Source organism: Martes martes, assembly GCF_963455335.1.
Source record: "Martes martes genome assembly, chromosome: 7".
NCBI lineage: Eukaryota > Metazoa > Chordata > Mammalia > Carnivora > Mustelidae > Martes > Martes martes.
The window spans coordinates 99,084,608-99,101,536 of NC_137894.1; the positions used below are offsets into that span (position 1 = coordinate 99,084,608).

The 16,929-nt window shown below is 34.0% G+C and overlaps 1 protein-coding gene across 1 annotated transcript in view; it reads left to right on the forward strand.

Moving 5' to 3' along the window:
• Window positions 1–16,929, forward strand: part of GPR137C (G protein-coupled receptor 137C) — a gene marked incomplete at both ends in the record, with an annotated part of 63,476 nt that extends 46,547 nt beyond the window's left edge. Inside the window, 7 exon segments of the mRNA XM_080808702.1 lie at window positions 1,382–1,390; window positions 1,392–1,458; window positions 1,461–1,498; window positions 13,906–14,055; window positions 15,354–15,479; window positions 15,662–15,780; window positions 16,752–16,929. Of these exon segments, the coding sequence (XP_080664828.1) occupies window positions 1,382–1,390; window positions 1,392–1,458; window positions 1,461–1,498; window positions 13,906–14,055; window positions 15,354–15,479; window positions 15,662–15,780; window positions 16,752–16,929 (687 nt within the window).

Sequence of the window (16,929 nt, forward strand, 5' to 3'; positions counted from 1 at the left end):
CACCATCCTCTATAATGGTATGATTACCACTTTCCCAATATTTTGCTATAATTTCTCTCCTGAATTATGAGGATTTACTCTATCCATCTTAAGTTGTGGCACTTCTTTACTTTGCTGCCTTCATTACTCCAGTACTTATACCCCAAGTCTTACTTCTTATTCTGTTGCTGAGTAGACCCACTGCACACTTGTCCCATTTTTAAAAATCCATAGGAGACAGAAATCTAATTTGTCTCTGCAGCATGAAACTATTTTTGAAACTGTTTAGATCTTATAATTATCAAAATTCTGTTGACCCTTGAACAACAGAGGGATTAGGGGCACTGAGCCACTACACAGTTTAAAACCCACATATGACAGTGTGCCTGTGGCTGACTCTTGATTTTGGCTCAAGTCATGATCTCAGGGTCCTGGGATCAATCCCTGTGTTGGGACTCTGTGCTCAGCGGGGAGTCTGCTTGAGATTTCTCTCTCACTCTCCCTCTACCCCTTCCCCCCACTCATATGCTTTCTCTCTCCCTCATAAATAAATAAATCTTTTTAAAATTAAAAAAAAATCCACATATAACTTTTGACTCCCCAAAAACTTCTTCTAATGCCTTTGTTTCTTTTTAAGTATAGGTGACACACTGACTCCCCAAAAATTTACTAATAGCCTACTGTTGACTAATATAAACAGTCTATTAACACATACTGTATTTGTATATTATATGTATTATATACTGTTTTCTTATAATAAAGTAAACTAGAGGACAGAAGATGTTATTAAGAAGATCATAAATAAGGGGTACCTAGGTGGCTCAGTTGGTTAAATGTCTGCCTTCAGCTCAGGTTATAATCCTGGGATCCTGGGATCAAGCCTGTTTCTCCCACTCCCTCTGACTCTGCCTCCTGCTTGTCCTCTCACTCATGCTCTCTCTCTGTCAAATGAATAAATAAAAAATCTTTTAAAAAATTCATAAGGAAGAGAAAATACATTTACAATACTGAGTATTAAAACAAAAAAAAAACGTATATAACTGGACCCATGCAGTTCAAATCTGTTGTTCAAGGATTAACTGTATATTTTTTAATATACTAATTGCGATTACTTTGTTTTCTTATCATTGATGTTTAGTTTGGCGTTTTTGCTATTACTTTGTTCTCTTATTGTTGCTTAGTTTGGCATTTTAATTCCAAATGGAAATAGCATTTGCGAGATTGTTTCAAAAAATATATGTAGGATTCTGCTTCTGGTAATGGCTGAGTAGCTTCTATTGGACAAAACATCCACAGATAGCAATGATAAATTCTGGACAAAATATAAAAAACACTGAAGGCACTGGAGAGCAACCACTTAGAAGAAGGAAATGACATTGAGTAAGTTTCCTGTTTTTTACAGCTTCTAGCCTGAGGGAAGTTCTCAGCCATGGGGCAGCCAAAACTTGAAGAGAAAACCTCTGTTTTACTTGCTTGAAGAATCAGAAGACAAAATTCAAGTAACTACCACAGATGGAAAATGTGGGAAATAGCAAGAAGAGGACACCCAGGTAGAAGAAGCTACAAATTCTGATGACAAATTCTGCCAAATTTTTATCTGCTACCTGAACTACATATGAGCAGGACAGTACTCAAGCATCAAAGTTAAGGATATTTCAGCTGCCATCCATGCTTACATGGTTTGGGATTTGAGTCTAGCCGAGTTAATTTTTGCTTTAAAAAAAAAAAAAAAGGAAAAGAAAAAAAAATCAATACTTTTCAGAAGAATATAACAGAATCCAGACTCTCTAAAATATGTCATTCGCAAGGTCCAAAAAACAATCTAAGGTTACCGGCTATATGAAGAAACAGGAAAAATACAACTCATACTCTAAAAGCAAAAAGCAATCATTGGAAGCAATTCCCCCTTCCAGATGACTTAGATGTTGGCTATATCAGACAAAGATTTTATCATATGCTCAAGTATGCTTAAGGAAATTATACTTTGATAAATAAATAGGAAATCTCAGAAGAAATAGAAACTATAAAAAGAAATTCTAGAATTAAAAAATACAATATTTAAAATTAAAAAGTCACCAGTTGGGTGACTTAACAGCAGATAGGAGAGGAAAGAAGAAAAAGTCAATGAACTTAAATCAACAGAAAGAATCCAATTTGAAGAATAGAGGAGGGTGAGGGGAAAGAAGATAATAAAATGAACACAACCTCAGGACCTAAGTAAGTGTAAGTGGAATCCCCAAAGGAAAAGAGAGAGAAAATGAGGTTGGAAAAAAATATTTGAAGAAATAATGAGTGAGATTTTCCAATTTGGGGGGCACCTGGATGGCTCAGTGGGCTAAAGCCTCTGCCTTCGGCTCAGGTCATGATCTCAGGGTCCTGGGATCAAGCCCCGCATCAGGCTCTCTGCTCAGCAGGGAGCCTGCTTCCCTTCCTCTCTCTCTGCCTGTCTCTCTGCCTACTTGTGATCTCTGTCTGTCAAATAAATGAATAAAATCTTTAAAAAAAAAAAAAAGAATGCTTTAAAAAAAAAAAAGAAAGAAATTTTCCAATTTTGATGAAAGACATAAATTTACATTTCATGAAGCTCAGCAACCCCAGTTAGGATAAAGAAAGTCTCACCTACATTCCTTATAATCAAAGTTCTTAAAACCAAAAATAAAAAGGAAATCTTCAAAGCAGAAAAAATTGGCACATACATAAGGGAACATTGATTCAAAAGATAAATCACTTATCAGAAATAAAGGAGACCAGAAGACGTGGAAACATCTTTAACATGCTGAAGGGAAAATGTGGTCAAGTCTGAAATCTGTATCAAATCAAACTATAAAGAATATAAAGAATGATGAAAAAATAAAAACATCTTCTAATAGAACTAAGAGGGTTAGTTACCAGAAGACCTGCATTACAAGAAATGTTAAAATTCTACAGACTGAAGGGAAATAAAGTCAGCTTGAATTTCATCTCTTCAGGAAGGAATGAAGAATACAAGAAATAGTAAATATGTGGGTAAATATCATTTCTTAATTTCTAAAAAAGAAATATGACTGTGCAAAGCAAAACTTATAATGAGAGGTTTACATATGTACATAAATAATTCTCTATAATAGTATATAACACATAGCAACTATAGCTTAAAGGACAGGATAAATATATCCATATGGTTACAAAGTCCTTACATTTTAGTTCAAGCGGTATGATATTAACTTTACTTAGACCATGAAAAGTTGAGGATATATATTATAATTTCTAGAGTAGTAGTTCTCAGACTTTTTAGTCTCAAGACTCCATTACAACCCTGAGAATTATTGAGAACTCCAAAGAGCTATTGTTTATATAGATTATATCTACTTATATATTCATTATTAGAAATAAAAATTGAGAAAATCTAAAAATATTCATTTATTAATTCATTTAAAATAACAATAATAAATCCATTGTGTTAACATGTTTTTATGAAAAAAATTGTGTTTTCCAAAACAAAAATAAGTTAGAAGATCAACATTGCTTTACCTTTTGTAAATCTCTTAAATTTCTAATTTAATGGAAGACAGGTGGATTTTCATGTTTGCTTCTGCATTCAGTCTGTTGTGGTATGTCATTTAGGTTGAAGTATATGAAGAAAATCCTCACACATATATGTAGTTGAAAAATGGAAGAGAATTTCAATAACCTTTTCAAATAATTGTGGATATTCTTCTCTAATACTACACCAAACATCTGAAGTGGAGGTTTCTTAAAGGTTAGTTGCCATGTGGAATCTAAAACTGTATTAGTGGACTTTCTGTACTACCATTGGTCTATCTTGCACTTTGAATGATTGTGTAACGTCATGCATGGAGCATTGAAAGAGAGTGGTCACAGATCTTCAAAATGATGATACATTTCATTGGACAATATTCAAAATCACCTTAATATCACCTCCAATCTCATCAGAAAAGTTTTTAAGTTTTCAGAAGCTGCCATGCCAGTCTTACCATGAACAAAAGTGCTTACAAATTTTCAAAAATTCTAATTTTAATTTGAAAATTTATATTTCACTGTTGGCAATAGTGTTGGGTATTTTCCTTGAAGTGAAAGGCTCATTTCATTTATTTTCAAAAGAATGTATACCCAACAACCAAGTCTGAGTAACCATCATTTGTCTTCCATAGTTGTTTGTTAAGTCAAAAATGGTGTTCTTTGAGAAAAGTGGCTACTTAGGCTCACAGGTCAAACAACCACATAAGTGCTTTGACTCAGGACAACCACTATACTTCAGCATGCAGGAGAATTGCTTTAAATAGCTCATCTAATCACACAGAGTATTAAATGGACACATACTCTAGGGTTGGTGACTGATAAATATTTTCACTGCTTCATCAAGGACATTCTTAAGTGAAACTGACTTTTTTAATTGGGAATGCATGGCAGTAAAGAATACGATACAATTTGGTGCCACTGCTTTGATTTGTGCTAAGGCCCAGACATTTTATTTACCATTGCTTTTGTACCATTAGTGAACATATCAACACAGTTGACCCGCAATAAACAACCAGAAGAGTTTTCAACACTTTGGATATTTCAGCCACTTATGTTTCTTCTCAGACATTAAGATAAAAGAATATCTCCCTGGGTGATTAACTGGGGCTGACACCAGACATACAAACAAAATTAGTCTTGCTATATCAAGTTCATTTATTTGTAAGACAAAAATATAAATCTGTAGACAAGATATTAAATCACTCCTTGTTTTCAGTTAAATCTTTAAATCAATGAGTTTCTGTATTATTGGAAAAAGGCAATGCCATAATTTCTTGAATGGACTTCCCATCCAGTAGGCATTCAGCAATGTCAACTGTATTAAGACTTTACTGGTTTCTCAGCTACCATGTGTGGTTTCTCAGCCAATGGATAGCCAATGCCATATATTAGAGTGATATAATAGTGTAGTCTGTGAAATGTTTGAATGGCTTTTTCATTCTTAGTTTGGAAAGTTATAAAAACAATTTTTGGTATTTAAAGTGCTCACCACACCTGCATTTAAATTTTCAGTTCCTTTTGCTTTTAAACTCTGATCGACTGGTCTCAAAATGATGCTACAGCCTCATAGGGCCATAATACTATTCAAAAAGCTTCTCTCATAGAAGACACAATAAGGTAAATTATCCAATGTTGATAATTGAAAGATAGTTTTCATCACATTTTATTTGATAAAACAAGTCAGTTTCTTCCGGTTCCTTTGAGGTAGATTCTTTTCATTATTGAGTCAGAGAATTCTAATCACTTTCATCTTTCTCAGCATCTTAGAGGTAAACAGGGTCATTGTGTGTTGAGAAATATTTTTTTTATTGTGGCAAAATATACATAACATAAAAGTTACCATTTTACTCATTTTTAAGTGTACAGTTCAGTGGCATTCAATATGTTCATATTGTTATACAATCATCACCACCATCTATCTCCAGAACATTTCATTACCCCATACTGAAACTCTTATCCATTAAAAAATAATTCCCCATTCTTAAGTCAATAATCCATTCTTAACTATGAAAAAATATGTTTTCACTTTAGAGTAAAATGTAATTAATTTCTAAAATGCATTTAATATCAAATTTTAAATTTTTTTAAAAATATTTTATTGATTTGACAGAGAGAGGCAGCCAGAGAGGGAGCAGCAGGCAAGGGGAGAAGCAGGCTTCCCGCTGAGCAGGGAGCCTGAGGCAGGGCTCAATCCCAGAATTCTGGGATCACGACCTGAGCCAAAGGCAGATGCTCAAGGACTGAGCCACCCAGGCACCCCAAATTTTAAATTTTTTAAAGCTCTTAAATATTGTAAAACAAATCTATCAGGAATACCTATTCCCGATATTTCCACGGAGATACAAGATTTCAAAATAACTACACATTGGATGATAATAAGGTTTCAGCAGATATGACAGGTATAACCAAAGAATAGTAAGAGCCCAGTAAAAGTAAGAGAACACGCTGAGTTCATCTCTGAAAGTGCACATATTTATACCTTAATTCTATTATAACAGGAATTCTAGAAAACACAAGAATACACATGTACACAAAATGTTGACATCACTTATCATGTAGCCTGCTGTGTGTTCTAAAAAGAATTAGAGTACAATAGGTAAATAACATCTCAGTATTTTTAATTATATTGGTTTTAATCTTAAGGTCACTGGAACATACTTTTTAAGAACTCCTGCCCTAAAGCAACCACTTAAGGCAAAAAAAAACAAACAAACAAAAACTAGTGAAGTGTAGTTAAAAATCCAATAGATAAGTTAAAATGGAATTCTTAAAAATATTCAATTAACACAAAAGAACACAAGAAATAAGAGACAGAGGAAAAACAAATAATACCAACAACAAAACACAAGAGGGACAAACAGAAAACAAACAGTAAAATGTAAAATCTAAATCCAAACATATCACCAGTTGTATTCAATGTTAATGGACTAAACATTCCCATTAAAAAGTACAGACTGTCAAAATGGCACTTTAAATATAAAAAAAGATATAAGTCAAAAGTAAATAGATGAAAACTAATATACTATGCATTTAATATAAGGGTAGGGGGCCTTTTAATATCAGATAAAATATACTTAAAGACAGAGTATTACCAGATGAAAGATACCTTTCATCAGGAAGCAAAGAGTATTACCAAATATAAAGAGATACATTTCATCAGAAAGCCATAAAAATTATAAATATGGGCATTAAAGAGGGCACGTGATGTGATGAGCACTGGGTGTTATAAGCAACTGATGAATTATTGAACTCTACATCTGAAACTAATGATGTACTATATGTTGGCTAATTGAATTTAAATTAAAAAAATTTAAAATGTACACATGAAGCCAAAATACTAGGAAATAAAGCAGAAAAAAGATTCACCAAATAGTAAGAAATAAAGGGGAAGGAATCTGTATACTTGTATTTGGAGATTGTGATGCCCCATCCTCAACAATTGATAAAACAAGGAATCAATACAAAAAAATCTGAACAGTACTATCAACACCCTTAAGCTAATTGACTCTCACTAACTGGAGAACACACATTTCTTCCAGTTGAGCATGGAAATGGTCATCAACATAAAAGAAATCACAAAGGAAATTAGAAAATATTTTTTTTTAATTTATTTATTTGACAGACAGATCACAAGTAGGCAGAGAGGCAGGCAGAGAGAGAAGGGAGGAAGCAGGCTCCCTGTTGAGCAGAGAGCCCGATGCGGGGCTCGATCCCAGGACTCTGGGATCATGACCTGAGCCGAAGGCAGAAGCAGGCTCCCTGTTGAGCAGAGAGCCCGATGCGGGGCTCGATCCCAGGACCCTGGGATCATGACCTGAGCCGAAGGCAGCGGCTTTAACCCACTGAGCCACCCAGGTGCCCCAGAAAATATTTCATATAGGGATGCCTGGGTGGCTCACTGGTTAAGCATCTGCCTTTGGCTCAGGTCATGATCCCAGAGTCCTGGGATCAAGTCCTGCACTAGGCTCCTTACTCAGCAGGGAGCCTACTTTTCCCTCTTTGCAACTCCCACTGTTTGTGCTCTATCTCTGACAAATAAGTAAAATCTGTAAAAAAAAAAAAAAAAAAAAAAAAAGATTTCATATAGGATAATAAGATATAATACACCAAAAATTGTAGGATGCTGCTAAAATAGAGAAATAAAGAGAAAAATATAACTTTAAATACTATATATTAGAATAGAAGAAATATATAAAATTGTGACCTAAGATTTCTTTCAACTTAGAAACTACGAGGGGAAACTAGGAAAATTTTAAAAAAGAGAGAGACAAAAGAAGTGGAAGGACTGCAATAATAAAGATAATAGAAATCAGTGAATCAGAAAATTAGCAATAAAGAAATTAAAGCCAAAAGTTAATTGTGTGAATAGATAAAAAATTTCATGTACAGAAAAAAGCAGAGTGAAAATACAAACTGCCAATACCATGAATGAAAGAGGGAATATCACTATAGATCTTACTAGGCATTAAAAGAAAAATGAAGGAATGTTATGAACAACCCTTGTGGGTAAATCTGACAGCTTAGAGGAAATAGACAAATTACTTTAAAAATACAACTTAACAAATTGTTAGAAGACAAAATATAAAATCTGAATAGCCCTTAAATTTCTTAAGGAAATCTAAGTTGTTATCAGAAGTTTCCCTCAAAGAAAACTCTAGGGCTAGATGGTTTCACTGGTTAATTTTATCAAATGTTTAAAAAAATAATAATAGCAATATTAAACAAATTCTTTTGAAAATAGAGAAGGAAGGAACATTTTCCAACGTACATGATGAGGACAGCATTATTGTGATACCAAGACTTGACAAAGATTTACAAAACAAATAAAAATTACAAACTAGTGTCCCTTATACTTAAAGACACAGAATCTAAGCAACATATAAAAAGAATAATAAATCATGACCAGGAATGCAACATTGGTTTAACATTTAAAAACCAATCAATTTAATTCACTACATTAAAAGAACAAAGGGGAAAAAATAATGAATAGATGTAGAAAAAGCATTTGACAAAATTTAGCACCCTCCATGATTAAAAAAAAAAAAAACAGAATAAAGAATATAAAGAATACTAGAAATATTCCTCAATCTGATAAAATACCTTCTGTAAATACCTACAATCAATATCATACTTAAAGTATTATTTTGTCCCTAGGATTGGAAACAAAGCAAGGATGCCCATTCTCACCATTTCTATTCAATATTCCAAGAAAACAAACAAACAAAAGAAACAAAAGTTATAAAATTGGAAATAAAAAAGCAAAAATGTCTCTAAGTGCAGACAACAGAATTGTTTATATAAAACATCTTTTAAAACTTAATATTTAAATAACTAGATAACTACTAGAACTTTGAATGTAGCAAGTTCTCAGGATACAAGGTCAAAATACAAAATTATATTGTATTTTTATATTTATCTAGAGCAGACAATTAGGAGATGAAATTCAAAAAATAACCCCATTTATATTAGCATCAAAATACCAAAATACTTAGAACAAATTTTCTGAAAAACAACACCTCTATACTGAAAACTACAAAATATTGCTGACAGAAACTAAAGAAGACTTAAATCAGTGGAGACCATTATTCATGGATTGGAAGATGCAGTGTGGTTAAGATGGCAATTCTTCCCAAAATGATCTACAGATTTCAAAACAATCCTAATCATAATTCTACCATGAGGTTCTTAAAAACAGAAATTGGCAATTTTATTTTAAAATGTATGTGGAAATTAAAAAGACCTAAAAATACTTTTAAAGTAGTGCTTCCTAGTAGAACTTTGTGTGATGATGAAAATATTTTATATCTGCATTATTCAGTATTGTAACAAGCCATATGTAACTACTGAGCACTTGAAATGTTGCTATTGTGAAAGAGGATTTGATAATTTAATTTTTAAATTTTTTAGTTAAATTCAATTAACATATAATGTATTATTAGCTTTTAGAGGTAGAGTTCAGTGATTCATCAGATGCATATAACACCCAGTGCTCATTATATTACACGCCTTCCTTGATGCCCATCCCACAGTTACCCCATCTCCCCCACCCACCTCCCGTCCAGTCACTCTCAGTATGTTCCCTATAGTTAAGAGTCCCTTACAGGAAATGCCTGGGTGGCTCAGTCAGTTAAGTATCTGCCTTTGGCTCAGGTTCTGATCGCAAGATCCTGACAAGATCAGAACCTGATCAAGCCCCATGTCAGGCTTCCTGCTTGGTGGGCTCTCTTGTTCTCCCACTCCTCCCTCTGCCCCTTCTTGCCCCTCATGTGTGTGTGCATGTTCTCTCTCTCAAGTAAATAAATAATTTAATTTAATTTAAATGTAAATACTCACATGAAGCTAACAGCTATTATACTGAACAATGCAGAAAGAAGCTCTGAAAAAGCAGGGACTTACACTACATGGCTTTGAAATTTAGTATAAAGCTACAATAATTAAGACTGTGTGACTAGCATAAAAGAGGCAAACAGATCAATGGAACAGAATAGAAGGCTAGAAATCAATTGACACTTATAAGGTCTTTTGATTTATGACAAAGGTGCTAAAGCAATCTGAAGGGAAAATGGGAGCTTTTCAACAAATGAGGCTGTAAAAACTGAGTATCCAAATGAAATAAAATGAACCCCTAACTTCATCTCAAACTATACTCATACAAAAAAATTTTTAAATGGATCATAGACCTAAATATAAATGAAAAAACTCTAAAGCTTTTAGAAGTAAACACAGAAAAACATCTTTATAACTTGGTAGTGAGCAAAGATCTCTTAGGTCATAGAAAGTATTCAGAAGGAATAAATTGATAAATTAAGCTTAATTAAAAGTTCAAATTTCTCATCCAAAGAAAAGACTAAGAAAATGCAAAGGCAAAGCACAGACTTCAAGATAATATTTGCAATACATATTTCTGACAAGGGACTCATTTCCAGCATATATAGAGATCTCCTACAACTCAAAAAAAAGATAACCCAATTTATAAGTGGTCAAAGATATGACTAGATTTTTCACAAAGAAGATATACAAATGGCCAATAAGTCGTTGGGGAAATGCAAATTAAAACCAAAATGAGATACAACTATACATCTACCAGCATGGCTAAAATTAGAAAGCTTGAAAACCCCTACTGTTCTCTAGGATGTGGAGCAACTGGAACTCTCGTACTTTGTTGGAAGTGTAAAAGTGTACCTCCATCTTGGAAAAAGATCTGGCAGTTTCTTATACAGCTGAACTTATACCTACCATATGACCCAGTAATTCCATTTTTAGGTATTTACCACAAAGAAGTGAAACGCAAAACGACTTGTATAAGAATGTTTGTAGAAACTGTGCATCAACAGATGAAACTGTCATATAAACAATTTCATCTAATTAGTAGAATTAGTGTGGTCAACTGTCCTGGTTTCTCTGGGGCTAAGAAGTTTTCTGGGATGTGGGACTTTCAGTGCTAAAACTAGGAAACTTTTGAGCAAGCCAGGAGGAGTTGGTCATTCTAATCAACCACCTGAGCAATACAAAGACCAAACTACTGAAAGATCCAACAACATGCATGAAGCAGAAAACATTACGCTGACTGAATGAAACCTACAAAAGAGTTCATATTCAATGGTCCCATTTATTTGAAGTTCAGAACCAAGTTATAAAAACAGAAGCAGGAGAGTATATGCCTTTGAGGGTTTGGCTGATGGGGAAGGGGTATGAGGAACTTTCTGGAGTGATGGCAACGTTCTCTATTTTGGTAGGAATTTAGGTTATATTGGTGTATACGCATTTGTCAAAACTCAGTGAATGATAAGTTGAAATTTCTGCATACCTGCATTTAAAAATACCTGTAAACAAAACTGAACTATGGTCAATGATATACATACCAATATATTAATAATAGGCATCCTGGAGTGAGGTGTAACTCTTCTTTCCTTATCTGGTATGGAATTTCCAAAAAAGTGCAGGGGTAGAGGAAGGGAAAATAAGACCTTGAGGACTGCTGCTGAGTGGAATTGTATGTTACGACTCTATCCATTTTAGGAAGATTTTCTTTAGCTTTTGACAACAGCTTCCATGTTGCAGAATCCTTTTTTGCTTTGTTTTGTTTTGTAATTCTGTTTTTGCAGGAAGAATCTTCTTTTGTTTTCTAAATTGGTGGGCTTCTTTCATTGTTATATGTATGTAATTTGTCTGTAATCTTGTTTTATTAATTACCTCAGTGTTATTGATTCTTTGCTCTTTTCTAGCAATCTTTTTTTTTTTTTTTTTTTAGTTTTTATAGTACTTATAAGTGTAAGCAGAATCTCTGTATATTATGTCTGGGATCAAGCCCATTTAGTGGTCATTTTATTCTTCTGTAAAGTTACTTATGATTATTTTAAAGAATGGTAATGCTTACAGCATTCTAAGTTTTTGTTACCCAATGTTTCTTTAATAATACAGTACTTCTAAAATTGGATCCAGATTGGTTTTAGATTAGCTTTTTTATTAACAGTTTTTGGGGGGATTCACAAAAATAAAAATGCACACCATAGAAAATTTTAGACTTGACTTTAGAGAATTTTAATCTTGCTAGGGTTTTATTTATTTTCACACAGACTTTTTGTTATGGTAGTGACTAAGCTTAAAAAGGTACTCTCTCAACATCTTTCAAGGTATCTTTTATCTTTTCGTTCTCCTTCTTCTCATATGCCCCTAAAATGTGTTGTTCTTATAAAGAAGTAAGTTACAATAATGGTTCTCAATCCTATCAAACCCAGCACACCCCTCTGATAAGTATTTTTAATAAACTCTTTCTATCCTGCAATTAACAATTTATTAATCTGCCTACACATAACTTCAAAAATTCAACATAATTGCCCTGGGTATAAAGAGGAAATAAAAGGAAAACAATTGACCAATATTTCAATATGTAAATTTGGGGGCATGATGTACTAGTCAGATGCTTGTTATGTACACAGAAACTGAATGGGACAGCTACAAACACAGACTGTTACAGGGTATTGTGTTGGTGCCTTACATACCACACACAGTATTGCTGTCTGTATCACAATTTTCCAAATTTTGGCCATTCTTGATAAAGTTCTGAACAAAACAAATTACAGATTTCCCTCAGTTTACATGTTATATGTGTGTCTGGAAATGTTGGCATCTATTGAAACTATGCAAACATAAACATTGTTTATATATAAAACAATTGGGTTTTGGCTCAGATCATTACAAACAGGTTTTTCATCTTCATGAATTTCTAAGAGGACCCTGGAAAGTTAGAGAAGGTTAAAGAGGAATTCTCCCATGTGGAGAACACTCCTGTGAATTGTGAATCATCTAGCCGCCCCGCCCTTGTGTGCTAAATGCCATCATGTGACAACCGGAACACAAACTTCCAAAACACCACACTGGGTGTTTTTTGCAGTACGTCTCTTTGGCAATTGTGTCACTTCTCAGAATAATGTTTTTAATGCATAAGATAAATAGGATTACAAAGGAAACCAATTATATTGAAATATAGACCCCAGGTTAATAATCCCTGTAAAAAGGTGATAATGCACCTTTTTCCAGAATACACAGTCGAGTTGAGTGTGACTACTAAATTGTGACTAAGTAATAAATTATAAGGTTTTCTATTTGGGGAAACAACAGAAGTCTTGGTATTAAAATATTGTAGATTTGAAAATGCATTTGAGTGCCAACATCATTTTGCTGTCAACATAATGACTTCAATAAAGGACTAACATCAACTCTTTAATAGAATGAAGCAAATAACATAGGAGCTGTATTTCTATTCTAATTTTGTATCTCATTAGAAATTAAGTGTATGAGGGGCGCCTGTGTGGCTCAGTGGGTTAAAGCCTCTGGCTTCGGCTCAGGTCATGATCCCAGGGTCCTGGGATCGAGCCCAGCATTGGGCTCTCTGCTCAGCGGGGAGCCTGCTTCCTCCTCTCTCTCTCTCTCTCTCTCTGCCTGCTTCTCTGCCTACTTGTGATCTCTGTTTGTCAAATAAATAAATAAAATATTTAAAAAAAAAGAAATTAAGTGTATGAAATGGAATTTCCTCTATTTCTATTTCTTTTTCTTCTATTTCCCATTCTTTTCTCATTACGACTAAACTACTTCTCTTAATTAATATCGATTTCACCAATGTATTTATTCACATATTACTTAAGGGAGTAATGTAATCATGGCAGGACAAACTCTTCCTCCAGCTACCATTGGCCAAGTTGGCAAATAACTTATTTGTATTAATAGGGTAGTTTAAACACAAGTGGTTCTAAGGATAGGAATTGCAAAGGAGGATAACCAAGAGTTTATTCTACCAAGTGCTCACTCAGCGAGCTCACCACTGCAAGAGGTGACTCTGTTAAATGTGGATGAACAGCTTGTGACAAATGTGTGGAGTGCCATGATGACGAGTTTTATCTCTTCTAGGGTATGTCTCTGTGCCAGACTGTTGTCGTAGGCTCTGTAGTCATTCTTCTCTACTCTTCAAGAGCTTGTTATAATTTGGTGGTGATCACCATATCTCAGGATACATTAGAAAGTCCATTTAATTATGGCTGGGATAATCTTTCAGATAAGGTAAGTAGCTACCATATATTGCTAATCTAATAATATAATAATGAAATTAGCATTAACTAAGAGAATATTTTAAGTGTTTGACTTCCAAACATTTACCTCTGGCTATAACAATAACCATACTTAAAGTTTATGCTTAAAAATCCTCATTTACATGTGTCACTTAAAATCATTCTTCAGAGAGAACGTCTCCCAAAGGAGTATTTTCTTTTCTTTTTGTGGATAATACTAATAGGGCCATAAACCTATTTATTGGTCATAACCCTATATTTTACTAATTTTTTCAAGGATAGTGTTGAACTATCTCTAGATAAATTGACTGCCTGTCATTAGCTAGTGAATATGGATATATTTTAATTTGTTAGGATGAAATTTATTCTCTCAAACCCAAGACCTACATATAACCTAAATATTTGGTTTGGTTTTAGATACTTAAATAAGGATCTTTTCTGAAAATCTGGTATTATCAGTCATGATCATGGGAGAGCATTCATAGTTTCTGGGTGTCCAGGTGTTTGTTCTAGTAATTCCTGGTGCTCTAGGTGTCATATTTAACCTCCCAGCTTTCTCCATCCCCTTCCTAAAAGTGCAGTTTGACATAGCTTCATGTCATGTCTTTACATTAATATAACTTTGTGCTGAATTTAAGACATTCTGGAATATCATTTTATCAGAATTTCAGTTACCTTTCTAAAGAAAAGGAATTTTCTTCGTTTTTGTTTTTTTTTTTTTCCTTCCTCAGTAAGGGAATTTTCACCTATAGTTCCAGCTGGCAGATTCTCTTCACTCCTTTTGCCTCTTCTCTCACCCAACATCTAGCAGAATAAAAGCAAATTCAATATGAAGTATAGGCCCCAAAGCATTTTTTTTTTGCCCCAAAGCATATTTTTAAATAGTAGTGGGGCTGAGCTACTTAACATGTGACATTTCTCTACAAGTGTAACTCAGTAGGTGCTATTAGGTTAGCTATGTAGTAGCTAGAACCAGTCGTCTCTTTTATAACTCTCTTCAGACCGTGGAGTCTAGAAATGAGATCATTTCAACTTACCCATATATTAAAAATATTTTCACAAACTGATGCATTGAAAAAGTTAATAGCTTTTTATTTTACTTAACATCAAAGCATTTTTATGTCCTTTAAAGGACATAAAACCACAAACTATGGAGAACGAATTTAGAGATTTATGTGCCTATAGTTGGTGTGTTTTAACTTACCCTACCTGAAGCAAATTAACTGTGGTGGGTGACTGCTTATACAAAAAAACAGGTTTAAAAATGGCCCTGTCATACTGTGTTTACAGGCTCATCTAGAAGACATAAGTGGAGAAGAGTATATAGTATTTGGAATGGTCCTCTTTCTGTGGGAACATGTGCCAGCATGGTCAGTGGTACTCTTTTTCCGGGCGCAGAGATTAAACCAGAATTTGGTATGATATCATAATATTCCCCAATGCCTGTTCCCCTTATTTTTATAAAAATAATGGAAAGTATATATCAGTTTTCTGGGGGTTTTTTAGGTAAAGCTTAAAACTAAAAAGCATTCTAGATCTCAGCCTCCTTTCTTGGTTGAAAAGAAACATTCATATGCTATTTAATACTTTGTTCACAGGCACCTGCTGGCATGATAAATAGTCACAATTACAGTTCCAGAGCTTACTTTTTCGACAATCCAAGACGATACGATAGTGATGATGACTTGCCAAGACTGGGAAGTTCAAGAGAAGGAAGGTAGATGTACTGAATTAGTACTGAATAGATTGACAAGAACAAACCTAAGCTTTAACCCAAATATGAGAAAGGTAGATTGGGTGCCATATGTCAGTAAATAAGATCATTTAACCTGGATCTTAGAGCATTAGGCGTTACACGCATAGCGGGACCTATACTATAAAGAACTGTCATCGGACTCTAAGCCCATATATTACCTTTATTTGGGAAATGCCTCTGTGTGTAAAATGGGACCATCTCATTTCAGGATTCCGTGTTGGTTCAAAGCCAGCAGGGATTGATGAACAGGGAAGGAATACGATTAGAGTGATTATGTTTCCTTATTTATAGTGCTATTCAAAACCCACCAAGAAACCCTGGATGAAACTCTCAGGAAGCTTAGTGGCCATAGAAAATCTTGTGTCCTTCTTATTCTAAAACCATTGCAGCTCTGTACCATTAGCTTTGTATCAGGGCAAAGTGAAAGCCTAAATGCATACCTCCATAATGCTTTGAGCTTGATAATAGCATTTTCTGCAATTCTCACTTCACTGGACAAGTTCCTTAACTCTTATTTTTTAGTCTGTTCTTCATCTGTAAAATAGTGGTAATAGAGTTTATCTAATGAGATTGTTGTGAAGATTAAATAGGGTATGTGCATGTATATACAAAATTATTATATATATATACACACACAAACATGTCCTAAAATAGAGCCTCATCCTTAATAAGCACTATATTATTATCTGATAATCAAGTTGTAATTCTGATGTATTTATTCTTTTGTAATATGTGTTATAAAATCAAGGATATTAGATAAAAGTCATTACATTTTATAGAAAGCTACTATGTTATTTGGCAAAAAACATATTTCAACATATTTGATACTAACTTTTTATATTATAAAAGTCACCGAATGCTAAAAATGCCAACGTGACCTATATTCTGATCACTATCCTACGGCCTTTTTGCCTTTTTTTTTGTTGTTGCAGTTTATCGAATTCGCAAGGTTTGGGCTGGTATGGCACCATGACTGGGTGTGGCAGCAACAGTTACACAGTTTCTCCCCACCTGAATGGACCTGTGACAGATACTGCTCCATTGCTGTTTACTTGTAGCAACTTAGATATGAGCAATCACCATAGCTTGTATGTAACACCACAAAACTGA